Source organism: Sorex araneus, chromosome 2 (genome assembly GCF_027595985.1).
Source record: "Sorex araneus isolate mSorAra2 chromosome 2, mSorAra2.pri, whole genome shotgun sequence".
In the NCBI taxonomy this organism is placed as follows: domain Eukaryota; kingdom Metazoa; phylum Chordata; class Mammalia; order Eulipotyphla; family Soricidae; genus Sorex; species Sorex araneus.
This window is the reverse complement of record NC_073303.1, coordinates 94,913,779-94,941,347: the sequence shown is the minus strand read 5'-3', so window position 1 is coordinate 94,941,347 and position 27,569 is coordinate 94,913,779. Positions and strand designations below refer to the sequence as shown.

The window sequence follows — 27,569 nt, the reverse complement described above, 5'->3', positions numbered from 1 at the left end:
AAAGCGAAGCTGAAATTACCTATGATTAGGATATTGACAGGCGGTCACACAACGGGATCTCTTGGCTCTTGCAGCCCTGGGAGTTTTAGGATATAGGAGGGAACATGTGGGTCATAAAAACAAGTCAATGTAAGCAGTAGAGTGCGCAGGAATTAGCAGAGTGGTTCCAACATAGCATGACTCACAGATATTCTCAATTTGTGTTCCTCATTTTCTCTACCTGGAAGCCAAGGAGGAAAACTCTGAGGATTAAATCTGTTACTATGATCAAGCACAGAGAAGAGTGTCTGAAATGAAGCACATGCTCGGTATGTGTTATCAGGCATTGCTGCTGCAATTCCCACTCTTCCTGCCACAGACTATAGCTTTGTGTATACATAAGTTTGCTTTCCAAGGGATCAAGACCTCTGCAAATCAAGAATATAAATTTGGAGAATAAATATTAACATTTGTGTTTATAAACAACTGTAACTTGTTGAAGGAAGGGTCTTTGGGACAGTGATGGAGGGAAGCAGAAACTCTGCTGTTTTGTGGTATCCTTGAAATAAAGGATTCTTATCACGAGAGGACCATACCGGGAACAACACAACTGAAGGCAGATTGGGAAGTGATACCTTGTGTTTGTTTGCTCTCTGCTGCTGTCCAATTTACTTTTCACAGATTTGGATGCTTGTTGACCTCTTGCAATTATTTCTCCAACCTAAAATAAAAATGCAACACACCTTACATGCATATCTATGTATGTACATATATATATATAATACACATGCTAAATGTTAAAAAGTTTTATGAAAGATTCTGTAAGTCCAAATGTGTATTATGAGGTTATATAACATCATTTATGTTTGTAATAGTCTTTTCAAGTTGCAAACTATACTTCAATCTTCAAAGAACAGTCAGGGAGATAGGACGAATTAGTTAATTTAATAAAACTTCTCTGAAAGCCAACAGCATGTCATACTCTGCTGCAGGCAAACTCACTGTAGTTTTAGGAACTTCCACTTAGACTTACTCCTAAATCAGATCCTCTGAGCCAATCATTACTAGAGTTCTCTGCTGGCCTGTCAGACAGCTAATCTAATTAATAATTGAGATCATTTGCTTCCCATTTGGTGATACTTGTCTGTGTGCTCTATTGTTTGGGACCCCAGGAGTCTATTGTCCATAGCAAACATGCTTCAATCAGGGAATGATAAATGAAGTCAATGAATACTAGTCTGAGAAATTGGACCATGAAACTTGAGGAAATGAGTGTTCTAGAAAACTACTCATGGATGGTAATCCTCTCATGTGGTGGAATAAGAACCAGTTGTCTTAGTTTGTATATTTTCTATGAGTTTATAAAAATTAAATCTGTCTATGTGTTGGTTACTTAGTTCAGCCCTGTTACATAGGAGGACAAGAACATAAGCTTCACTTTCTTTCGCACAGATTTAAAGAGAGAGCATATGTGCATTGCAGAAAGAAACAAATCTACATATACTGTACCATTGCTGCATAGAGACTGAATACCTGAACAGGAAAGAATACCTTTAAGTAACATAAATGATTTGTGCAGTGACAAGACTTTTGCTTATTCTTCAGAAAGAGAAAAAAATGAGTAATGATGAATATGACGTGATTGGAAGCTTTAGTACAGAAACACTTTCAAAGAGTTATAATCTACAAAAAACAACTTGTAGAAGAACAGAAATCTGTGCAATGGTGGAAGAACTACAACTATGTTACCAGTGCAATGCTTATGGAATCAGAAAGGAAAATGATTCAGCAGAAAGTACCCCCCACCCCAAACGCCATAGCATGAACCCCATCGAACATGATTTATGTGGGGAGAGTTAACAATACTTAAGTGGTTATTCATACCAAAGAACTTATTTTGCTGTTCTAAAATATATTTAATGCCATAGGTTTATTGTCTTTAATTAATTTCTCGCAGGCCAGCAATGTTAAGCTTAATCTGGCAGGGTATGGCTATTTATGCTACCTTAATAAGAAAATATAATTGGTTTTATTCTCTTTATTTAAATGAAGTAGTGTGCTGAATACAAATATTTCTCCCACTTTTCTGACCTACCATTATAGCAATAGAAAAATTTTTCTGTTGCAGCTGAAGCCATGCTAATGTCAATACAAAGAAAAACAAGAAATGAGGAGATCGAAAAAAAAAAAGACTCCTCCAGGTGGTCAGAAGCAGAGAGAGCTCAGCGACAGTAGGGTGCTGTGAGCAGGCCCTTCCCTCCTGCAGGATCTCAGGAGAAAGGGGGACCTCTGAGATCCTTGGCTGCATGATGGCAATGTTAAGTACAATTTTCTGCAAAAAAAAAAAAAAAAAAACGAAAATAGATTGCCCAAAGTGGGGCTTTTGAGCATCTGAGAAGTGATTAGTGCAACCAAGACACAAGTCTTCAGTGTATTTAACCGCAAGTAATTTTAACATAGATTGACAAAGTTGGAGAGAGGAAAAATGACCAGACGGAGTGGTCGTGTGGGCTGCCAGTTCTTGTTTAGGATGGAAGGCCATCCACCCTTACTGGGCTTGGCCCTGACTAATTGGTGGACCTAGAGCACAGGAATTGTATAGTTCTGAAACTTGCAACTACTTCTGGGACAGGTCTGGGACATGGAACTCTTATATATTTAGGAGGGAGAGGTGGCATCTGGTGGTGCTTGAAGGCTACTCCTGACCCCCTGCTTGCTAGTTGCTCTCAGTAGGCCCTGGGGACCATGCAGTACTAGGGATCGTACCTGGACCACCTGCATGCAGAGAATACAGCCAGCTCTTTGAGCTTCCTCTTTGACGCTGAGATGTGAAACGTTTTTGTGAGTATAAGAACCCAAGGTTAAATTTGTTTCTCTGATTGTGGGACTCATGAGCCTGCTCCCTTAGTGCAACTCAGAACAACTCTAAAGAACCTAGTCGCCCACAGAGCTCATGGAGATTCTTAGATAAAAGTAAGGTCTGCTTTGATACTGAGTTTCCCTCTTCTCCTCTTACTGCTTCCTGTTCTCCTTTCCCTAGGGCACCATCTAAGTACTTATCTCTGTGCTTATTATCTGCTTTCTTGGAAACAGTGGCACCTTAGAAGCTCTTGGAAAAAATTTTAAAGTTACATTAAATGAAGTCAAGGCTGGTTAAAATTCATTAAAACATCAATTTTTAGGTGATAAAAAGCTCTAGATCTAAAGCACAAGTTTGGTTATTACTTCATGTTGTAAGTGCAGTAACAAGAATGGGAGCATATGCATAATTGGAGTCTTAAAACACCCTATTTCTAACACTGTTATTTATCCCATAATAAGCACAGACAAAGATTCTCTGTGTTTATGGAAATGCAAATAGAATCACAAATTTGGAACTTTTCTTCACAGGGATTTTGCTGTGTACCAGAATCTAAATGTGTTTCTTATTTTTAAAAGATATTTTCAGCTCATTTAGTTTCAAAGATTCTTTTAAGTTTGAAAGTTAGGAGAAATTGAGAGGCCAACATATGAAAAACATTAACAATTTTCACCTTCACACCAAAAATTCATCTTAAGGCTAATATTTCTATTAACACCAATATTCATATTAATAGCAGATAAAACTCCTTTGAGAGGGATCTACTTTTATCAAGAATAGGACCAAAGATTCAGAGTTTCAGGTTCTTAAAATACTGCCCTTACTTTCCGAACCAAATTTGCAAACCTAGTGCTTTTCTTCCACTAGGAAATGATTTTCATTAACATCAAACATCGTATTCATTTGAACTAAGTGTGTTCCCGGATGATTAATGTGAAAGTTTTAAGGGCTAAAGATATGTTTGAAATATTAGATAATTGTGGACTAATGGTTTCCTGAATCCACAGAGAAAAATGTAATCAACTGCTTGAAAATCCAATTGTGAAATAGCAACAAAGGTATAAATTAAGATTTTAATGATCTTACATTATATTAATTATCATAGTCATGTGACTGAAAGTTGGGAGTGAACATGGAGGTAGTAATCAAAATTACTTTCCTGGAGAATGTGACAGTGCCTTCTCAGGCTTTGCTGATAGTTGCCTTTCTAGCTTACACCATATCTTAAGCATGCTGGAATCTCCTTACCTTCTGAAGTTGGATCCTGTATTTATTTTAATAGAATGCGATGGTTAGTAACCTGTGATTAGGGTCAACTAATAACAAGAAGTCCAAACTATGTGAATTATATAGAACACAGTAAACATACACAAGGGGAAAAGACTTAGTAACTGATACTTTTGTACTTTGAACTATAGAAATTACCGGTACTATGTGCAAGTTACTGTTTTGGAGTTTTGAGTTCAACTTGACCTGGAAAAACAGTGATTACACATGGTTTGGTTTGATGTTTGCATGAAATTAAATAAGTAGGCATTCTATTTTGGAATACATGCTAGTAGTAAGAGACTGAATAGACATTGTAGCATTCAATACAGTCGCTGAGATTTGGAATTAACCTAGATGTCCAATGATGAATAAGTGGGCTATGAAGATGTGGTATCTACACAGCTGTAAGGAATGATGAAATCATGTAATTCACTGCAACATGGATGGAACTGGAGAAGCCATGTTAAATGAAGTAAACCAGGAAAAGAAAGATAAACACAGGGTGATATCACTTATATATGTGGTATTTAGAGTAACTGGATGAAGGAATGCAATGGTTTACAAGGAGGTTGCCTACATAACCCTTGGTCCCAGTGTATAAAAAGGAGAAGGAAAGAAATAGAATGGAGTGTAAAAAAGAGTGATGAGAAGCAACGAGGATCGAGGGTGGAAGGGATTCAGGTACACGGGTGGCATTAAGGAATGATAGAGCTATAAATATACAAATAACAGAGTCAATGACACTGAGATCATGAGACCCAAATTAAACAACTGAACTTAAAAAAAAAAAAGGTGCCTGTTAAGTGGGTAGGCTGAGGGGAGGGGTTGGAGGGAACCTCGGGACATTGGCTGTGGGATTGGTGCTGAAACATTGTGTATTGAAAACTCAACTATGAATAACTTTGTAAATCATGACACTTTAATAAAGTTTTTAAAAGACTGAATAGAAAGAGAAAATGGAATATCATCAGTTATTTGTTGAGAATGTAAATAGAAAATAACCAACCTTTTCATTTTTCTTGTGAATTCTAAAGTATCAGTACTCATGAAAATCCTAGGTTTCTCTTAGATATTTCACATTGGGTCATAGTGTCAATTCTTATCTCAGTTAAATCTGCTTAGAGAAATAATTAAAGGGTATCTAACAGTGTTTTCCAAATTGGGTGATGCCAAACCCTCGGGAGTAGAGAACCCGATGGAGGTGAATAGGGCTGGGTGGTGAGTGCTCCCAGATGCAATTGTTCACTTATAAAAGATTTCCAGGGCTTCTGAGTGACTCCTGGAAGTGTGTGTGTGTGTGTGTGTGTGTGTGTGTGGTTGGGGGTGGGATGTGTTAGGTCAAACAAGCTTGGGAACCCCTCTTCTGTTACGTGTCAATCATGGGACTAAGTGGTAGATATAGAATGACAGATTAAAATACTATCCCTGGTCATCTAATAAGAGATAAAGCAATGGAAGCCATCTACCTATGCAATTAAATACATTTGAGAAGGGTGTAGTTGACAAGAATATACCAGTATACAGTGGAAAGAAGGGAAGCATGTTGGATGATGTGGACAGTAGGGATTAAAGAAGGCCGACTGGAGAATGTGAGGTGATATAAATTGTAAAGAACACGGGGGATTTTCCAGGATACAAAGGTCATGCAAAGTATGAAGAATATTAAAGGGGAGAAAAGAAAAATCATGAACAAAGATAAGATAAATGACTACAGAAACTAGCACAGCATGTTAGAGAATAGGTGGAAATAAAGCTGAGGAACTGGGTCAGTTATTGTGTCATTTGTGAAGTGTTTACACTTTGTTTTAGAAGTCTTGGGGCATCTTTGAAATATGTTTCATTGGCGCCATGATATAACTATTTATCTCAGCTAAACTAGAAGCTTTCAAAATCTGCCAAGGTGATGATGTTAGCAAAATCACTAAATTTAGTGGGAGTGAAAGGTAGTAGTGTGTGAAGCATTAGAAAGAAATCTATTTCTTCCCTACACAAAAATATTTTTTCTATCATTTCAGGCAATCATTGTAAGATTTATGCCCACTCTTTCCCCCTTCCCCGCTCGCCCATATGCACACCCAACTTACTCTCAAAGTACTAATGACATACAATCTTGCTTGGAAACCATCTGAATGTATTCTAATGGCAATCAAATCAATAGGGAGAATCATCACATGTAAACTGTTGGCTTGTTTAACTGTTGTTTTGGACTCGTTTTGGCTTGACTCCAAACGTGTACATACTTCTGTGAGTTCCTACCATTTTAAATTAGGTGGGCTTTGGACTCTGCTGTCAACAGCAGCTACCAGGTAAACCATCTGCTCAAAGGTTCATCTTCATGAAGTAATGAAGTACAGACCATTATCCACAATTGTCCCAGACAGAATAACATAAAAGTGAAGATGTGGGGCTGAGCAACAGTACAGCGGGTAGGGCTCTTGCCTTGCAGGCAGCCAACCTGAGTTTGATCCCTGGCATCACGTATGGTCTCCTAAACACAGCTAGGAATGATCCCTGGTTGCAGAGCCAGGAGTAACACCTGACCACTGCTGGGTGTGACCGAAAACCAAAAACAACAATAACAACAAAAACAAACACACACAAAAAGTTAGCATGGAAAAGTTAAATATTTTTCTTAAAAATAATTCAACAGTTGACTTTCACACTCTTCAGTTCAGGATTCTGTGTCATTTTAATGATAATTTAACCCTATGGCATAACTCAAATTCTGAGCCTATTTGCTGTCCTACCATGTTTTGTTCTGCTTTATATGTACAAAAAAAATGGAACCCCGCTGGCTTCTGGCTTCTCTATTGCATTGTTTTGTTCTGCTCTATATAGAGAGGGATAAGCACCACTGACTTCATTATATAGTTTTCTGGTCTCTAGGTTGGGCATGACTTGTGGCAGGCACTGGAAGGTGACTAGGGTGCCAAGAAGAAGACCCCCAAGTACTTCTCCCCCAATCCTTTCCACATGAGCAGCTTCTCCTGTACTCATGAAGTCTAAATGTGACTGCTCAAGACTTGTACCAGGGGGCTGGAGCAATAGCACAGCGGGTAGGGCGTTTGCCTTGCACTGCGGCCGACCCGGGTTCGATTCCCAGCATCCCATATGGTCCCCTGAGCACCGCCAGGGGTAACTCCTGAGTGCAGAACCAGGAATGACCCCTGTGCATTGCCAGGTGTGACCCAAAAAGCAAAAAAAAAAAAAAAAAAAAAGACTTGTACCGGACTTCTTTTTCCAGGTGACTCCAGTGCAAGGATTCAGTACTGTCGTCCCTTCTCTGTTCTGGGAGTGATGATGTCCTCCTGATCGGATGTTTTGGGATGATCTTATAATTCCTTCTATAACCCTTCTTTAGCACACATATTTATGACTTGTACATTTCCTGAATTCTTCCTATAAATTCCTGATATATTTCAATACTTAAGTGTTTTCTGATTTTTCATTAGGCCTTTACTTATTTACTTCATGTATTTTCAAATTTCAAGGAGCTTGTTAAACATATATTTCTCTATCATCTAATTAAAATCTGTAGATAGTGGCCTGAATCTTATTTTTTTTAACACGCTTTCTCCAGATTATTTTTTGGATTAGGAACATTTTGCAAAGTGCCTTAAGAGATCCCACAGTTTCAAAGACTTTCTGGATATTATTCATTTTTACAGCATACATTTATGGGTACCTGTTGTGTCCCAGGGAATAGTACCAGAACCAAGGATATGATAGGGAATCAGGAAATGCATGGTTACTGCATTAATGAAATATTTTCCATTGCTACTAAATTATGTACTTCATGTACGAGAAATATTGTTGCATAGCATTCCATTTATTTGTATGCTGCCATGTAATAGAGGTTAGATATTGATATTATTTCCAGTTTATCATAGTTATACTGTAGTACGTACCTTTGTACATAAAATTTTATCATATGTCTACTTAGGGGAAAATACACAATTGGAATTACTACAGCACATAGCACATTTTAATATATGTGTATATTATTATCTGTTGACAACTTAATTTGAAGTTAAACAATTGTATATTTACACAAGAAATTTTATGAGAGTATTTTTCATATAATCCTTACAGCACTGCACTTTTCTGACTGTTTTGATAGGTAGAAAAAGTTACTTCTAGCAAAGGGAAGCAAGATAGTTGGGGAAGAGAAATGAAAGGTAGATTTGTTTTACATTATAAATTATTTAATACTGTTGAATTTAGGGGCAGAGGAGAGGTAAGGTCCTGTGTTGCAGATAGCTGACCTATCACCCTAAGTGGTCTCCAGAGCCCCTCCAGGAGTGATGCCCAAGTGCAGAGCCAAGAGTAAACCCTGAGCACTGCTAGTTGTGAGTCCAAACAAAACAAAGAAAAAAACTGTTGAATTTAGTCCTGTAGATATATTTTATCTACCCCAAAGAAAGTAAGAATGTTTAATTACCAGATAAATAATTTTATTATGTGATATAGTGAATACTTTTCATGTTTAATCAAGCTTTATGTCTAAAAGGAAATATTTCTTTTGCATATATAATTTATCTCTCCTATTATAGTTTCAAATTTTTCTGAAACATTTGTGTGAATTTATATGCATATGCAGTATCTGCTATTTGTTCTGTGTTTTGCACACGATGGCAATAAAACACGGCAGTTTTAAAAAACTGTGTATTTAGTTTATTCATTTCCCCTTTTACCTCAAAAAGATAACCTATGAAGGCAGGAATTTTTGTGCTGAGAATGGAACAGGTGCTATACAATTATTTCCTGAATGAATGACCAAATGGACAAAGTACAAATGAACAACATTTTTTGAACGATAGTTTTAAATATACAACTTTAACATGTTTAAAACTCATGGCTGTAATTTCTGAATGATTTCAGCCATTGTTTTATACTTATAAAATTATTCTTCACTTAGAATAAATGGCTATATGTAGCACTATAGCACTGTAGTCCCGTTGTTCATCCATTTGCTCGAGCAGGCACCAGTAATGTCTCCATTGTGAGACTTGTTGTTGATTTTGGCATATCGAATTCATCACAGGTAGCTTGCCAGGTTTTGCCATGTGGGCAAGGTAGCTTACCTCTGTGAGAGGGTAGGAGGAATCAAACCCGGGTCAGCCGCGTGCAACGCAAACACCCTACCCACCATGCTATCACTCCAGCCCAGATGGCTATATGTATATACTATTATTTCCATCTTTAAAAGTTTTACTTCCTCTTTAAAAAATGCACATGGGAGTCCTGGAGCAATAGTATAGCAGGTAGTTATTCTATCATTAAACCACTTGCTCCCCAACACCCCATATGGTCCCCTGAGCACCACCGGAGTCCAGAGCACAGAGCCTGGAGTAAGCCCTGAACACAGCTGAGTGACCCAAAAGGAAAAAAAAAGAAAAAAAAGGAAAAGAAACTAGTGGAAGTTGACCTTGAGAGTGAGAACATATAAGACGTATGCTTATCTATTGATTTTACCACAAATAACTATTTCTTGATTAGCGAATGACTCAAACTTCAGCAAAAAGATGCACTGTTACTGGTTAAAGTGTCAAAAAAATGGTAGTAGGAGACTTGAATGAGAATAAAAACTCAGGGAACCACAGAGGATAGCCATAATTAGGCATCTGAATTCCATTCAAATCTCTGTTTGGCCATGCATAAAAGGCATAAATTTCAAATATCTCAACAAAAATGCAAGAACTGGGAGACATATAAAACAAACAAACAAACAAACTCAAAGCAGAGCCTACTGCATGGATAGCCTACTTCAGCAAAGATAGAATTTGGAAACAATATGGTCAAATAAAGTAATTGCAAAGGAAACTCCCCAAAGGAAGCTAACAAAATTGTCTCTACAATATATTTTCTACAATGCTCATTCTGTAATAAAAATTACAACATGAAGAAATAGGACAGTGCTTCACTGGAGCACTGTCACTATCATCCCCTTGTTCATCGATTTGCTCAAGCAGGCACCAGTAACGTCTCCATTGTGAGACTTCTTGTTACTGTTTTTGGCATATCAAATATGCCATGGGTAGCTTGCCAGGCTCTGCTGTGCGGGCAGGATACTCTCGGTAGCTTGCCAGGCTCTCCAAGAGGGATGGAGGAATCGAACCTGGGTTGGCCACGTGCAAGGCAAATGCCCTACCCACTGCGCTATCGCTCCAGTATGCCTTCACAGTCAAGAAACATAGGAAACTGGTGGATGTTTGAATTAGATGATGAATAAGCATCAAAGATTTTAGCAAAACTGAAAATTCCAGAATTGGGAAATGCAATATCTTAAAAAATGAATCACTGAGGAGGAATAACATGTAAATGGAGAGAGCAAAGAAAGGGCCACTGAGTTGGCAGAGATATATCAGTTGAAATTAACCAATCTTAATAATAGAGAATGATGTTTAAGGATGTCTAAACACTCAGAGACAGGTGGGCAGAATTAAGCAGTTAACATATGTCTCGCTGGAGTCTCAGAAAAATATAATAATAGGTAAAACAAAAATTTCTTGATACTACTTGGACAAATACGATAACGAGGAACTCGAATACCGGCATGTCATGCTGCCCAAGGATATAGCCAAGCTGGTCCCTAAAACCCATTTGATGTCTGCGTCAGAATGGGGGAACCTTGGCGTTCAGCAAAGTCAGGGATGGGTCCCTTATATGATCCATGAAACAGAACCTCACATCTTGCTGTTCCGGAAGCCACTGCCCAAGAAGCCAAAGAAATGAATCTGTCGAGCCACTTTGCAGCCTGGCGCTGTCCGCAGCTGTCTGCGTTTGCTAGCGTCCTCCCAATGACATTGTTGTGTTGCCTAGCTTCTCACTTTGATATTTGAAGGATGTTCTCTTGAGTAGAGTCAGTAGCACCACAGCCCAGCCAGGGGATGCTCCTGGGCTGAGTGGCTGCTGAGTGTGACCCCGAGAGCCACTGCAAGCACCGTCTCTGGCTGAGCACACTCCATAGTGTGGGTAGAATGCAACTGCCTCTCAGACCGTGCTGTTACAGGGATTGTCAACTTGCTATTTGGGTGGTCTTTTTCCCATTTCTTGCTCGGTGTTGTATGTATGGTGATTTGTATTTCAGAGTATTGGGAAATTTCCTTTTTGGGGGGCTGGAGCAATAGCACAACGGGTTGGGTGATTGCCTTGCATGCAGCCAACCCTGGTTTGATTCCCAGCATCTCATATGGTCCCCTGAGCACTGCCAGGAGTGGTTCCTGAGTGTAGAGCTAGGAGTAACCCCTTTGCATCACCAGGTGTGACCCAAAAAGCCAAATAATAAAAAAGAAAATTTCCTTTTTTTATTTTTTCCCAAGAACTCAGTTACATTTTGCAGCTTTGATTAAAGAGGACATTTTTATAATGAAATTCTCTCATTGTTGGCTGGGGAGGTGATTTTAAGGACTGGAACAGATGCTCTGCATGTGGGAGCTCCAGGTTCAATCTGAATCAGCATGGTCCCCCCTGGAAACCCAGAATAGGAGAGTAGCTCCAGAACACCTCAGGATGTGGCACAAAGACAAATTCTCTTACTTGTAAAGATCTGGGACTGGAGAGACAGTAGAGTGGTTAGGGAACTTGCCTTGCATCCAGCCAAGCTGGATTCATCCCCAGCAACCCATATGGCCCCATAGTACCTCCAGGAGTAGTTCCTGAGTGCAGAACCAAGAGTAAGCCCTGATCATCCCCAGGTATAGCCCCAAAACAATAAAAGATGTTTCCTTTCTCAGAGTGAGCACTGAATTGATTAGATACACTTCAGTTCATGAAACTTAACATTCAGGTAACTAGCTCATGACCTACTTTACAGTGAGCAGACTTATTGTAAATATCTGGCATACATTTTTCCAGAGAAGTTATATAGGGCTAATATCATTAAAACAAAAAAGCTGGAGGTGGGGTGGGTGGCGGGGAGAGTGAAGAGCAATGGTACAATGGGTAGGGCATTTTCCTTGCACACACCAACCTAGGTTCAATCCCTGGCATCCCTATGGTCACCCAAGCCTGCCAGGAACAATTTCTGAACACTGGTAAGTACCCGCCCTGAAAAAAAATAAAATGGGCCAGAACTGGGGATGGAGAGATAGTATAGGGCTTAAAGCACTTGGCTTGCATGCAAAAAATAATTCCAACATGCCTGTGGTCCCCTAGGCACCTCCAGGAGTGATGCCTGAGTACAGCCTGGTGTTGCTCAAAAACAAAACAGCATAAAAAGTTGTAATCTGGGATGCTTCCTTTGTCACAGGCTTAATACCTTATGAGCGAAAGAGATGCTAGTGCATTCTAGTTATTTTCTGTCTGCCCTAAGACTCAGGCACACCTATGACCTGTACATTAGACACAGTGGTTGGGGTGTTTTCAGTGATTCTTAAGGTAAGCATTGGAGTTACTTGGTGGCTTTAAAGGTACTGATACTAAATCAGACTGAAGCGATAGCACAGCGGGTAGGGCGTTTGCCTTGCATGCAGCCAACCTGGGTTTGATTCCCTGTCCCTCTCGGAGAGTCCTGTAAGCTACTGAGAGTATCCCACCTGCACGGCAAAGCCTGGCAAGCTACCCATGGCATATTCAATATGCCAAAAACAGTAACAACAAGTCTCACAATAGAGATGTTACTGGTGCCTGCTCTAGCAAATGGATGACCAACGGGACAACAGTGCTACCGTGCAATGCATACTGACTGAAAATCTACCCAGATCTGTTAAAATTTGCATATAGTTATTCAAGGAGCTCATATAATCCCAAGTTAAATAAATACAAAGAAACAATATACAGTTTAAAATAACTGAAATGACAAACTTTTTTTGTTGTTTTTGTTGTTGTTGGGGTGTCACACTTGAAAATGCTCAGAGGTTACTCCTAGCTCTGCACTCAGGAATCACTCCTAGTGCTCATGGAATCATATGGGATATAGGGGATCAAAGCTGAGCTGGCTGCCTGCAAGGCAAATGTCCTACCTGCTGTACTATCTCTCTGACCCCTGAAATGACAAAAATCTTAAAAACAGCCTGAGAAAAAGAACACATAACTTATGAGGAGCAATAGGAATCACTATCATACTTTTCTTTAGAAACATCTTTAAAATAATGAACAATTAACCAGTGAACAAGCCTTCAAATTAAGGCAGGTGCATATATCAAGTCAAACTGTCAGAGCTTGCTGCTATAAACAACTAGAAAATGGAAGAAAAAATAAATTCAACAGTTGTTTCTGACAGTGGACACTGGACAGCATCAGGCTGTGATTTGTGAGAGAAAAGAAATAAAATGACTTCCCATGATTATTTGGCTTATTCCCAGAGGCACTTCCCAGCAATATGTAAACAAATAAGCAATACAAAATAAAGAATAATATTTGAAAAGTAACAGTGTAGTCACAGATGGCATATTTTTTAAAATAAGAAATACTAAACAATCACTGGGAAAATTACTAGAAGTAATATGGGACTGTAAGTTCAGTACAGAAAAGTAATTTTTATTTTGATATGGGTAGCAAAACAACAAAAAGGAAAATATAATTGAAAAAACTTGTATTCACAATGGTGACAAAGACATGTTAATTTCAACCCAAGTTGTACATGATTTTGATGTCTTAAAGTAAACACTGCGGTTGGAATTTTTAAAACACCTAGTGGAGAGGTATAGAGATAGCACAGAAGTTAAAACACATGCCTTGCATGTCGCCAACCTCAATTTGATTCCTGGTACCACATGGTCCTCTGATCATTACTGGTTACAGTTCTAAAGTCCCAAAGCATCACTAGAGAGGCTCCCCAAATTAATTAAATTTTTAAAAGTCCTCTTGGAATAAAAAATTGATGATCACAGACTGCATAACTTAATAAAGTTAAGATCGCAATGATTATTCAACCATTTATTTGGTACCTGATGGCAGATTGATACTGCCCAACTAGTGAGTGAATCCAGGGCTCTCCTATAATGAACCTACACTTTCAGTAAGGACAAAGCACACAAAAATAAATGAATAAGATAATTTTTCACATGGTAAATACTGTTATGACAGAGTCAGGTCATGTGGCTGAATGAGGTGAGAGAGAACACAACTAGTTAGCTCTGATCAAGAGGAAGAAGGCCCCTCAAAGTCATCTTTTGACCCACAACCCATGTGAAACCAAAGAGAGTGGTTAGAAAAGAAAGTGGACTGTAGTCCTCATAGAAAAAGACACAAACTCTGAAAGTCTTATGGTTGGGATGAAACTTCTTTGTTCTAAGAAGAGAGAAAAGCCAAGATATTACTTTGTATAAGAGCTTCTGGGCTACAACCAGGAGCTCTAGCTATAATTAATGTTATAAAAAGCTATTGAAAACTTTTAGAAGAAAACGAATAAATGGTCTCATATATGTTTTTAAAGATTGCCATGGATTCTGAATGTAGAAAGAATAAAGAGTAATAGCAGAATAAAAGAAAATAGAAAGGGCTGTATGAGGTGGTCTGGTTGACAGAGAACACCAGTGTGGACAGGGGTGAAGTGAAGGGGATGTGGTGACTTCAAGCAGAAGATATTTGGGTGGTAGTGACAGTAAGACACAATTTGGAGAATAAGAGCTTATATCAAGGATGTAGCCTACTCCTTGACTTGCCAAATTAGATACATAATGGCGGCCTTTTCTTAGTAGAAGAATTGTGGGAGGAACAGATCTGCTAAAGGAAATAATGGGTTTAGTGGATCCTTTAAATTAGTCATGCCAATTATTCATTCAATAAGCTTGTGAATTGGCAGGCTCAGATAAAGTGTCTTTCATTTTACAGACATGATATGGCTAACTAATATTTGGTCTTCTGTTTTTTAAGTAATGTATAATTCAAATTTTAATTTCTTTTGTGGCTTATAGCACCGTTTTGGGAATTATTTTGAATCTCTCAATTTTAATTTTTGGCTTATATTTTTATGCTTAATTTTATTTCTACTAATTAGTAATTATATAAAATATCTATAATTTTTGTTTTGGGAATGAAAATGACGTGTTTGTAGGGTCTATTTATTATGAATTTTAAAAATTATTTTCATTATATTATTAAAATTATAAATGGGTTTTTGTTGATCATAATTGTAAAGACCAAAATCAATCATGAATATAACAGTGTTTATTTTTCCCCTGTGTTTCTGAGATCTTGTCATCTTTTATACACTTAAATAATGTGCAATCTAATGAATAAAGAACTACTGGAACTTTACATTATTTTTCTTATGTTTTGAATCGAATTATTGTGAATTCATGTAATGTATTTTAATCCTATTATATTTGATACTTTGTCATTTGTTTAGATTCACTTAATATAGTTTTACCCATTATTTTCTTTAAATAGTTCCAGTGAAATTTAGGTTCAGGTATGATCTAATAAGGTGAATGAATAGCATAATAGATTTTATGTGTTACTTCCTTATAAATTTCTGCTCCTCAGATATCCTTTTCCATGTTTTCTCTACCAGGAAACTGTCTTGACTATTGTTTGAACAACTCTGTAATGCTCTTTAATTTACACTCTAAAAAAACTGACTCATTTTCCCTATAAATATATTAGATACTTTCATGTACAAAAACCAATGTGTATACTTGAAGATTGAAAAAGAGAGAGTGTGTATGCGTTTATTATCTTCTTTAATAATTTTCCTACTTTAAACTAAGTTTTATAAGTCATATAATTTATTTTTTGTATTTTCTCTACTTCTTCCAAGGAAAATCACAACTTTTTGATTAATAAGCTTTAGTCAAAATAATTACAAATATCTCCAAGATGACTGGAATACTTTAGAGAGATTATAGTATCTCTGAAGCAAAGGATTAACAGGTAAAGAATGTACTCATTGAGATCTTGCCACATTGAACAGAGAAGAGGCCAGGCAGTCTGGTGAGCAACGCGGTCGGAGAAATGCCCGACAGGAATCCCGGCCAACAACACCAGGGATCCAGACGGAGGAGGTACAGCTGGGATGCCTTCTCCAAATGGAGCCCTGGCGACACTGAGCAGCAACTAACACGGCTCCAGGTTGTGGGACACATCCAAACCGCGCGGCCGCTAGCGCGGCCATGAGACCTTTTCTAAAAACTGAAAACATACAATCTTTTAATGGAAAACCAATTATCAAATGCTTCCTTAGTAAGGCTGTCTTTCTTGGGGGGAAACTCCAACAACAATAGTGAGTTTTGTTTTTCAATATGGAACGTAATCAAGGTAAAGAGAAAATGAAGTGAAATTCATCAGTTATACAGTGGGGGTTGGGGGGCGGGGGGTATACTGGAGATTCTGGTGGTGGAATATGGGCACTGGTGAAGGGATGGTGTTTTAATATTGTATAACTGAGACATAAACCTGAAAACTGTGTATCTTTCCACATGGTGATACAATAAAAATTTTTTAAAAATGTACTCATTGATAAGGAAGATGCTAATGTGTAAGAAGTAGGACTTGAAAATAAGATGTCCTGAATAAGTCCTCACTTCGAGGAAACATACCACAAAGTTATCGTCATTTCAATTGTAACTTTGTAAGAAGAGATGCTTGGGATAGCTGACTCGGAGCAAACTTTCCTTTTCTCTGCATTTCTAGGAAGTTTCCATAGCACAAAGTAGGTACTTATTAAAATGTGTGTGCTATCTGAATAAATGAACAAATGGATGGTAACACAGTAGAAGTCAAAGTGCCCAGGAGAAAGTGACCATGCCTACAAATAGGAGAAAGGGGCTCTACAGATTGCAGCTCCACACAGGCTGACACCCCCACCTGCCCCCACCTGCCCACCATTTGATACTGGGACTAAAGGAAAGAAAGGAATTTGGGGAGTTGTGGAAGATTCCTAGGATTATGACCGTAATGACAAGCTCGGAGCCAGTAACACAGTGTCAAGTGTAAACTGAAGGAAAAGGAAGCCAAAGCCTGTTTGGATCTGAGAGTTTGACACTGGGGCCAGGGCAGATCTGAGTACACAGTGGATTCAACTATCATGGCCCGTTGATTCAATTAGGATGATACAGAACCTAAGAAACATATATAATTTTTGCTCTTCCCCAGTAACATTCACAGTGTGTTATTCATATGGTGCTTAATCTTTGATGTATTGGATAAATATTTTAAGTAATAATTTATTGTCTGATGTTTTTCATGACTTGTAGAAAGTTTCCTGTGTGAGTTATAGCATCTCACTTCCATGCAAGTAAATGGAAGGCAAACTAAATATGTCAAATAATTCCCTCATCTAATATTAATAACTTTCATGTAATTTATTCACAGATGCAGCATATCTTTTCTCCACCCTCATTTTGCTTAAGTCTACATATCTAACACTTCCACCCATGCCTGTTAAGTACTTCCTAAAAAGGTTTTTATATTTTTCCTCCATAAAACTTACAAACATGTAAGCCCTTTAGATGCCCAACTGTATTGGTATGAGCCAATTATTTTGTGTGAGTTGTGATAGTTGAGTCAGTTACTGGGAGAACAGTGCTCAGCAATGAGGTCGATGAGGGCCACTTCTCTGGCGGAGTTTGGCCCACATTACCTGCAGTACTAGAACACATGGTGCTCAGAGAGCCCGCAAAGTTCAACCCTGCTGTTTGGGGGAATGCATGTGATGAGAAGGATCAAACTCAGAGACCTCCATGTACTCCAGCACTCTCTCTCTAGTCCCTGAAAGTAATATATTAATTAAAAAAAAGTTAGGGATTGAAGAGAGAGTACAAGAAGGCACTTGTATTGCATGCAAGCAAGCCAGGTTCAAATCCTGCACCACATATGGTCCCCGAGCACCACTAGGGAGCACTCCTCAGCATAGAACCAGGTATAGCCCATGGACACACTCAGGTCCAAACACTACCCGTCTCCCAAATGTGAGACTTAGTAGGATTAGCAGCACTGTAGCTCTGCCGTGCAAGCGGATACTCTCGGTAGCTTGCCGGGCTCTCCGAGTGGGGCGGAGGAATCGAACCTGGGTCGGCCACGTGCAAGGAAAACACCCTACCTGCTGTGCTATCGCTCCAGTCCTTAGTAGAATTTTAAATTGATCTTGGGTATTTATTTCATCTACTTCCTATGTAAATAAAGTTTCTCTATAATAGATAGAATAACATTAAATATAACCAGTATATTTAATAAATGTATTTAATAAATATATTAATACATATATTATATAAATTCCTATTGGTACAATATTTGTAAATCCTCAAAGATATCCCCGGCATCCCTTAGGGTCCCCTGAGTACCATCAGGAGTGAGTCCTGAGTGTGGAGCCAGGAGTAACCCCTGTTCATTGCCAGGTGTGATCCCAAAAGAAAGAAAATAAATAAATAAATATCCTCTCAGAGAGCCCGGCAAGCTACCGAGAATATCCCGCCTGCACGGCAGAGCCTGGCAAGCTACCCATGGTGTATTTGGTGTATTTGATATGCCGAAAACAGTAACAAGTCTCACAATGGAGACCTTACTGGTGCCCGCTCGAGCAAATCCATGAGCAACAGGATGACAGTGATCCTATCGGAGAGCCTGGCAAGCTACCAGAGTATCCCGCCCACAAGGAAGAACCTGGCAAGCTACCTGTGGCGTATTCGATATGCCAAAAACACTAACAAGTCTCACAATGGAGACATTACTGGTGCCCGCTCAAGCAAATAGATGAACAATGGGATTCAGTGCTACTGTGTTACAAAGATATAAAACATCTGAATAAGTAAAAAATTTAAAAAATATTGCTATTGTATTGCAAATAAAATCATAACAGACAGCAAAGAAAATTTAAACTTATCAAAGAAATAACAATGTAGGCTTTGATTCCAAAGATACACATGCTGTCTAAAAAAGTTACAATTGTTAACATTAATTTGTAAAATCAATATTGACACTTATATGACACAGTTATATTAGAAAAAATGCACTATTAAATGGTGCTTTCCGAGTTCTTTTATACTTATGGAGAACAGTCTTATTTGGCAGTTCCTCCGGGAGAAGTAGCCACACAACAGAGCCAAAAATTGAAAATTTTATTTTTTTAAGTTAGGAGAAACATTAAGGATGACAACAATGTTTTAAAAGTAAAAATTAAATATCCTTTTATAGTCTTGTTCAAAATAGTGAAAATTATCTTCACATAAAAATAAGCTTTCAAAATCTTGTTTGGTCTAAGCCATTAATAGATCATAAGTGCTAGAGTGTTTATTCAATCCCACTTCCCTGCCCACACAGTGAAAAGAAATTATTGACCAAAAATTCACAGAAGCTCAGCTATTATTCTCCTAGTTCCATCACACCTTAGCTAGTTACCCTGAGATATGTGTTTTGTATTCTTTCTCCCTGGGGTTCCTGGCCTCACAGAGCACCTGCTACTGGTTGCCTTCCCGTTCCAACTTCCCACCAGAATTCTCTTTCCAACTGTACCATTTTATGCACATTTCTAAGTTAGGTTCTATATCTGGGATAGACTTTCTTTTAGGAGTCTGACCCCCACTCTGAAATGCAGAAACATTCATTCAAAAAGATATGTGCAAACCTAGGAGCATTACAGCTCTTAGTACAATAACCAGAATATGGAAGCAACCCAAACATCCAACAACAGATAAATGAACAAAGAAGTTGTGATTGATATATGTATAAATTATATATGTGTGCATACACACAGAGATATTCGTACTCAAATATTATGCAGCCACAAGGAAAAGGTAAAGACATGCAGTTTGCAACAACTTGGTTGGAACTGGGGGTTATTATGTTGAGCAAAATAAGCCAGAGGAGGAGGGAGAAAGAGACAAATACAGGATGATCTCACTCATCTACAGTATTCAGGGAAACACATCAAGGGTATAAACAATTACAACCAATTATAGACTTGAATAAAACAGGTCTGGGAGTGCAAGTTTTGGGGGATGGGGTGAGGAGGAATAAATCGGTTGATTGGATTTAATACTTAATCATAGGTGGAGTGTTTGGAACACATGTGTGGTGCTGAGACAGGTAACATTATATACCAAAATCATAATGGTCCATCAAAAAATAACAAGGTGAAGGGTGGGAAGTAAAATAGAAGAATAAGAGGAAAGAAAAATCAGATCAGAGGTGACATAGGGACAGTGGTAAAGGGTCACTGGGCACTGAGGCAGTAGTGGTGTGCAAAAACTTTGGACATCAATGTTATCAACTTAAAAACTACTGTAACCTTATTACCTCAACTGAAATTCAAAAATATTTGTAAATATGAAATTTCTCTCTCTCCTTCCCTCCCACCACCACATATATTTACTGGGTATATGTGGATGGTAGTCATAAGCATCTAACTTCACCCCAAACCATTTACCTCCAAGTATTGGTTGAGTTCTCATTCACTTTATTCCCAAATTACAACAATCTTAGAGTACTGGTGGCTTACTAAACTTCCAAACCATAGTAGATTCTGGATTTTAATTTTCTTATTCTCATCCCTGAATGGTCCCTAAAAGTGTGGTAAATCCTCTTGGCTATTACTTTTGCATCAGTGGACAGCAACTGTTCACTATCTTATTGGATATTGATGCTATTAATATGTAACCCATCTTTCTGCATTTTTCTCAGTGTGTTTGTTGCTCCTTAATAACCTACCTAGCAATTATGAGATGGTGCAGCTCTTGAAATGTGACTTAAATTTATGAGTAGAGATGATTATGAGGAAATGAGTAGGGGTAGAGAGCAGTAGTCCTGAGGTGAGTGGACATGGCAGCATTTAGAGGCCACAGGTGGGCTTATCTCACAAAAAACAATCTACTCGCAAAGACCATCCAGCAAACAAAGTAGGAAGAGAACCAAATGAAAGCACTATGCTAAGTGAACAAATATCAAAAATAAAGGGATTTATGAAATGGTGTAAAACTCTGCCGAAAGGTTGAAGAAAAAGAGTGCCAGTTGAACTCTACAAGAAGAAAACATCCAATCCCATCAGAAAACTGGGCGATGAAATGAACAGAAACTTTCTCAAAGAAGAAATCTGAATGGCCAAAAGGCACATGAAAAGATGCTCTTCATCAGGGAGATGCAGATCAAAACAACAATGAGATATCATCTCACACCACAGAGACTGGCACACATCCAAAAGAACAAAAACAACCAGTGTTGGCGTGGATGTGGGTAGAAGGGGACTCTCCTTCACCTCTGGTGGGAATGCTGACTGGTTCAGTCTTTTTGGAAAACAATATGGACGTTTCTCAAAAACTTATAAATTGAGCTCCCATATGACCCAGTAATACCACTTCTGGGAATATATCCCGGAGATGCAAAAAAGTACAGTAGAAATGCACTTGTATATTTATTGCAGCACTATTTACAATAGCCAGAATTCGGAAAAAAAAACCCCGAGTGCCCAAGAACAGATGACTGGTTAAAGAAACTTTGGTACATCTACACAATGGAATACTGTGCAGCTGTCAGAAAAGATGAAGTCATAAAATTTTCATATAAGTGGATCGACATGGAGAGTATCATGTTAAGTGAAATGAGTCAGAAAGAGAGGGGCAGACATAGAATGACTGTACCCATTTGTGGAATATAAAGCAACAAAATGAAAGACTAACACCAAGGATAGTAACAATAAGGACCGGGAGGATTCCTCCATGGCTTGGAAGCAGGCCTCACATGTGGAGGGGGAAGGGGAGGGAAGGCAGATGAGATAGAGAAGGGACCACCAAGTAAAGGATGCTTGGAAGACTCACTCAGGATGGGAGATGCGTGCTCAAAGTAGACTATAGACCGAACATGATGACCACTTAATACCTGTATTGCAAACCATAAAACCCAAAAAGAGAGAAGGAGTAAAAGGGAATGTGCTGGCCACAGAGGTGGGGTGGGGGAGTGGGGAGGTAGGGTAGGGGTGGTGGGAGGGATACTGGGAACATTGGTGGTAGAGAATGGGCACTGGTGGAGGAATGGGTACTCGACCATTGTATGACTGAAACTTAATCACAAAAGTGTGTAAGTCTGTAATTGTATCTCACAGTATTTCATTAAAACATTTTTTTAAAGAGAGTGCTGATTGCTTGATTTAGTCATGTAGAGAATGTTAGAGATCTCAAAAATGACGGATTCCCTGGAGGGGCTTGGAGAGGAGATATATGCCAAGTTGATGATGGTTTTAGAGATTATAAGATTTGATTGTAAATATAGGTGTCTACTTTTAAGTGTCTTGATACAAATCAGATCAGAGCAATAAACAATATTTTTAATACCTTGTGCTCTTTTTAAGAAGGGAAATATTTCAGAACGTTTTACAGCATAAAATGTACAGAGAAGAAATTCAGTGTAGCAGAATTTCTACATGTAGCAGAGAAAGGAAATTGGTCAATGGAAGAAAAATGGTCTTTTGAATGCAAGTGAAAAGAGAATGATGTAAATAAATTAGATATCAATGTCATTTTGAAAAAGTCTATAGACCTTAGTGAGTATATATATACATATATGTCTATATGTATACCTACATAGATATATATCTACATACCTCAAAGGAAAAATGCTTTTAGTTTACTACTGAGAAAAAAATAGACTCATTCTAAGTCTTTCTATATGAATTATCTATCTTCAACCCAAGCATTTATGAAATACATGTTAAGATATTTTCATAATTTCTAAATGTATATATAAAAAATTTAGGCAGATATAAAAATAAAACAGATAATGGAAGCATAAAGCTTTATTTATTTAAAAGATTCATAAGCTGTGAAAATGGAGACTTTCTGAATAATTGTCTGGCACCCTGCAAAAGGCATATAAATCATATATCTTGAATTTCTTTTGCAAATAATAGTTGAAGCTTAAAGTTTTGTCATTTCAATCAGAATGGAAACTCAAAAAAATTAATAACTTCCATCACAGTGTCATGCAAATGTCTGTATCAAAATACTGAGATAATTCAGTTATTGTTTAGATTTCCCTATAGGACATTATAATTAGCACAGAACCATTTCCTTAATTTGGTATTGTCACCAAGGACAATGTGATTCTTACAGTCACATTTGTTACTTTATTGCTTGACAACAAATTATATTTTCTGTTTTATTAGCTCAGTAAAATGCATAATTGATTAACCCTAATAAATCTGCTGCAAAAGAGGCTATGAGCAAATGAAAACTTATTATATCATTATAGAAATCTTAGGGCCAGACAGATAGTACAGTAGTTAAGATGATTGTCTCACATGTGGCTGACACAGGTTCAAGTTCCTGCATCACATAAGGTCCCCAAACCGTGCCAGGAGTGAACCCTGAGCACAGAGCCAGGAATAAGCCCCAATCCCCCACAAAATAGATCAAAATTAGGAATTTTATTGGTTAATGAAGTTTATACTCTGTATAGTAACACTTTGCCCCAGACTCCTTTTTCCTCACAAGTGAAACCCCATAGTGCTGAGGATTCCCTATTATTCTTTCTCTTTGAAACATGAATTACCTTTGCCAACTTTCTCCATGCTAATTCACAGGATGAGGAAATAGCAGCCAAATGTAAAATAAATGGGACCAAATAAAGTACTATCATACTTCGGCAACTAATTGGTTCAGTTGCCAAAGAGTGACTTAGTAAAGTTTTTTTATATTTCCCTATAATGTCCTATAGGGAAATCTAAACAAAAACAAAAAGGGCTATATTGCCCTTTAGGGATACCAAATCAGTCCAGAGGAAGCTTTGTTTCATGAGAACACAAAAGATCCCTCTTTCAAATCTCTCTGATTATCTATTCTACCTTGTTCAAGGCAAATACAAGAAAGCACAGTATCCCTTGGCTGTTAGCACTCTTCTCAGGAAGGAAGTTGTTCTCTGAGTAGAGCTAACATCAGAAAGGCACTGACCCCACTCTGTTGAGCCCTTCCTACTTTCTCCTAACCAGCTGCTTGAAATAAAACATTTTTTTGTGGTGAAACCCAGTTTTATTTGGACTTTCTTCAGCATACATTAGTTAACATTGTGACTTGTTCATATAGTCTGTAATGAGGAATTCAGATACTTCATATTGGCAAAATAATGTTTAAAGTTTAGTTTCCTATGTTTAATCAAGGATAGCATCTTTCCATTTTAAGACCTTTAGGGATACCAAATGACTCAACCTTGGATACTCAGATCAAAGTTAAGTAGGCAACAAAGATAATATTGCTTGTATTCAGAAGTCATAAATATGGGGCCAGAGTGTTAATACAGCAAATAAGGTGCTTGCTTGCATGAAACTGACTTGGATTTGATCCTCAGCACCATATATTGTCCCCGAAGCTTACAGGAATGATCCGAGGGATCTGAGTCAAAAGTAAGCCCTGAGCACATTGTCAGATGTAGACACACACACACACACACACACACACACACACACACACACACAGGGAGACAGAGACAGGAAGAGAGTCAAACACTATGATTATCATCCAGTAGGGAGGTGCAACCTATACTTTCATCTCTATTTCCCCGCCCATCATTCAATTAATACAATATTCAATTTCTCTAATGTTTCCTCTAGTTATGTTATTATCTCTGATCTCAAAAACCCTTTCTGAGTTCCTCATCTCTCCTAGTCACTGGTTAATTTCTCTTTTCTTCCATTCACCACAAAATATCTTCAAACAGCTGACTGAAATTCTTGTCTCTTTCATCCACCCTATTCAACTGGTTTTCAGTTCACTAACTCAATGAAAGGACTTTGTCAATTCCACCAATGAGCCGAATTTGGTCAAACTCTGTGACCACCTAGGTAGTGGCAATATTTCATGAACAAGACTTTATATTTGAGACCTCTCTATTGACACACACTTAACTTTTCCTAACTACATTAGCTGTTCTTTCATAATCTCCTGTTCTGATTCCTATGACACTTAATCTCAGAATGAGGGAATTCCGTACAACTCAAATGTGAGCTCTCTTCTCTGCTCCATCTACACCCTCTCCCGACATGACATTTTCAGTTTTAGGACTATGATCATCATCTACAAGATGTTTATATCCAATTTAATTTAATACCTGATGACTTATGTATCCAAATGTCTGCCTGAGATGCCAAACTGGAATACATCGAGCAATCTGAAACTTAAAGCTTTAAGATATGCTTCTCTCATATACTTCAATGGCACCATCATTTATTTACCCATTAGTTCAAATCAAACATCAGGAGGCATGCTTGACTTATCTCTGATTCTAACAACATATGTCTTATTGGCAGTTACTTATAACCACCCACCTCCACTCGTGTGTGAGTGTGTGTGTGTGTGTGTGTGTGTGCACGTGTGTTTTGGGTCACACCTGGAGATGGTCAAGGCTTACTCTGGGATAACTTGTGGGTTACTCAGGGATAACTCCTGGTGGGGATCAGGGATCATATGAGTTGCCAGGGATTAAACAAGGTTGGCTGTATGCAAAGCAAATGCCACACTCACTTTACTCACTGTTTGGTCCCCGCCCCCATCTCTATTCTAGTCTAAGTCAGTTTCCTCTCCAAACTGGAGTTCTTCATACATCTCTCCCTGAGATGTCTCCACAAAGAAGCTGAATTGAACTTTCAAAGACATAAATCAGATATTTCATGTCCTTGTTGAAATCACAAGGAACCAGTTTTTATTCACAGAATATGCCTCCGGCTTTCCTCCTCTTTGCTCTCTGGGCTTTCAATACTTCCTCATATGGCAATCTCATCTCCTTACAAGATCATTGTCCTACATTTCTTCCTTAACAAATTAGAATTAAGCTCTACTATTTTATTACATAAACCAATTACTTAGTGTTTCCACTAAACTTGGAATAATATTCAAGTCTGTTAAAACCCAGAAGTCTGAGTTTGAGGTCACTTCTGCCTATGCTACTGCTATCTTATTCCATTTTCTTACTGTTGCACTATATTCCAGATAAGCTGGCTTATTTTTTTTTTGCACCTGGAATACTGTTACCTCATCCCCACCATAGTTCTTTGTACTTGCTGTTCTTTTTTAGTATGTTCATTCTGCATACCACATTTGTACATTGAGATCATTTTTATTATTCAAATCTGATTTTAATTCTATCTTCACACTGAGAAATACTTTCATTTATGTGGGGCCTGGTCCCCCCACCTTTTAATTAAGTATCGTGAGTATAGACATTGATTCATTCAGTATTTAGGATAGTACCTGACTTCTAATATATATGATCATTAAATATTGAACAAATTATAATACATACTTTCATCATGTTTGTCTTGTAGATGATACCTACTTTAGACAGTAAATTGTCTTTATGGCTTCCATAATTCATCCCAATTCAAAGTTGTATAAAGGGTGAAATTTACATCTAAAGTCACCTAAAATTTTCCTCATGGGTGCCATCAGAATTCTTCTCTCTTCCAAATTATTATGTTTGTCATATGCTATAATCACAAGGAACCACAGAATATGCCTCCAGCTTTCCTCCTCTTTAATACGGGCTTTCAATTATTCCTTGTATCACAGTCTCATCTCCTTAAAAAGATATTATATTACATCACTTCTTTACTGAATTAAAATTAAACTTTACTAGCTTAGTACAGAAATCAATTATTATTTTTGTTACAGAACAGTTATCTGTTGATCTCCTTCCTACTCTACTAGATTATGTAAACTCATTTAAGAATTGAAGCTTTGATAGAGGCCGGGGTCCCAGGGTGGCTCCGGCCAGGCCGGCCCAGTGTTGGGGGCCATTGGGTCCACGGGAGCTTCGGAAGCAGGTCTTCCATGAACAAGCATCCTATTTGGGTAACAGCATCCGAAGAGCTCTGCCATCGCCTGCATCCTCAGTCTCTTCCAGTTGACCAACGAGACCCTCAACATCTGGACTCACTTGCTGCCCTTTGGGTACCTCCTGCCCCCGCTCATTTGGTCTCTCAGGAGCCTTGGAGCCCCCCTTCTCTTGACAGTGCAGGTGGGAAAGATTGGTGGTCCAGGCTGGGATTTGTGGGGCTCCCTTCTGGTGGGCAAGTGTAGAGTGGGAGATGCTGGGAGATCTCAGGGAGACTAAAGGGGGTGCCTACTGGTTGAACTCCACAAGAAGAAAACATCCAACCCCATCAGAAAATGGGGCAGTGAAAAGAACAGAAAATTTCTCAAAGAAGAAATCTACATGGCCAAAAGACACATGAAAAAATGCTCTTCATCACTAATCATCAGGGAGATGCAGATCAAAACAACAATGAGATATCATCTCACACCACAGAGACTGGCACACATCCAAAAGCACAAAAGGAACCTGTGTTGGTGCGGATATGGGGAGAAAGGGACTCTCCTTCACTGCTGGTGGGAATGCCAACTGATTCAGCCCTTTTGGAAAGCAGTATGATGCTTCTCAAAAAATTATAAATTGAGCTCCCATTTGACGCAGAAATACCAATTCTGGGAATATATCCTGGAGATGCAAAAGTACAGCAGAAATGATATCTGCACTTATATGTTCACTGCAGCACTGTTTACAATAGCCAGAATCTGGAAAAACCCAAGTGCCTGAGAACAGA

General features: G+C 38.3%; 2 protein-coding genes across 5 annotated transcripts in view; one reads left to right on the top strand and one right to left on the bottom strand.

The window, feature by feature from the left end:
- The window catches only part of DNAAF11 (dynein axonemal assembly factor 11), a 96,649-nt gene that overhangs the window by 9,095 nt on the left and 59,985 nt on the right, over positions 1–27,569 (bottom strand). For 3 of the 4 annotated variants that reach the window (XM_055129511.1, XM_055129512.1, XM_055129513.1), the window contains one exon: positions 615–700. In XM_055129511.1, coding sequence (XP_054985486.1) covers positions 615–700 — 86 coding nt within the window. Of the gene's footprint in view, positions 1–19; positions 221–614; positions 701–27,569 lie in introns of all 4 variants that reach the window. The other variant, XR_008628689.1, reaches the window with a different exon arrangement.
- Positions 10,622–10,843, top strand: LOC129402164 (cyclin-dependent kinases regulatory subunit 1-like; the record flags this gene model as incomplete). Its single annotated transcript, XM_055127540.1, has 1 exon — positions 10,622–10,843. A coding segment is annotated over one exon (222 nt), but the record flags the coding sequence as incomplete, so codon positions are not given.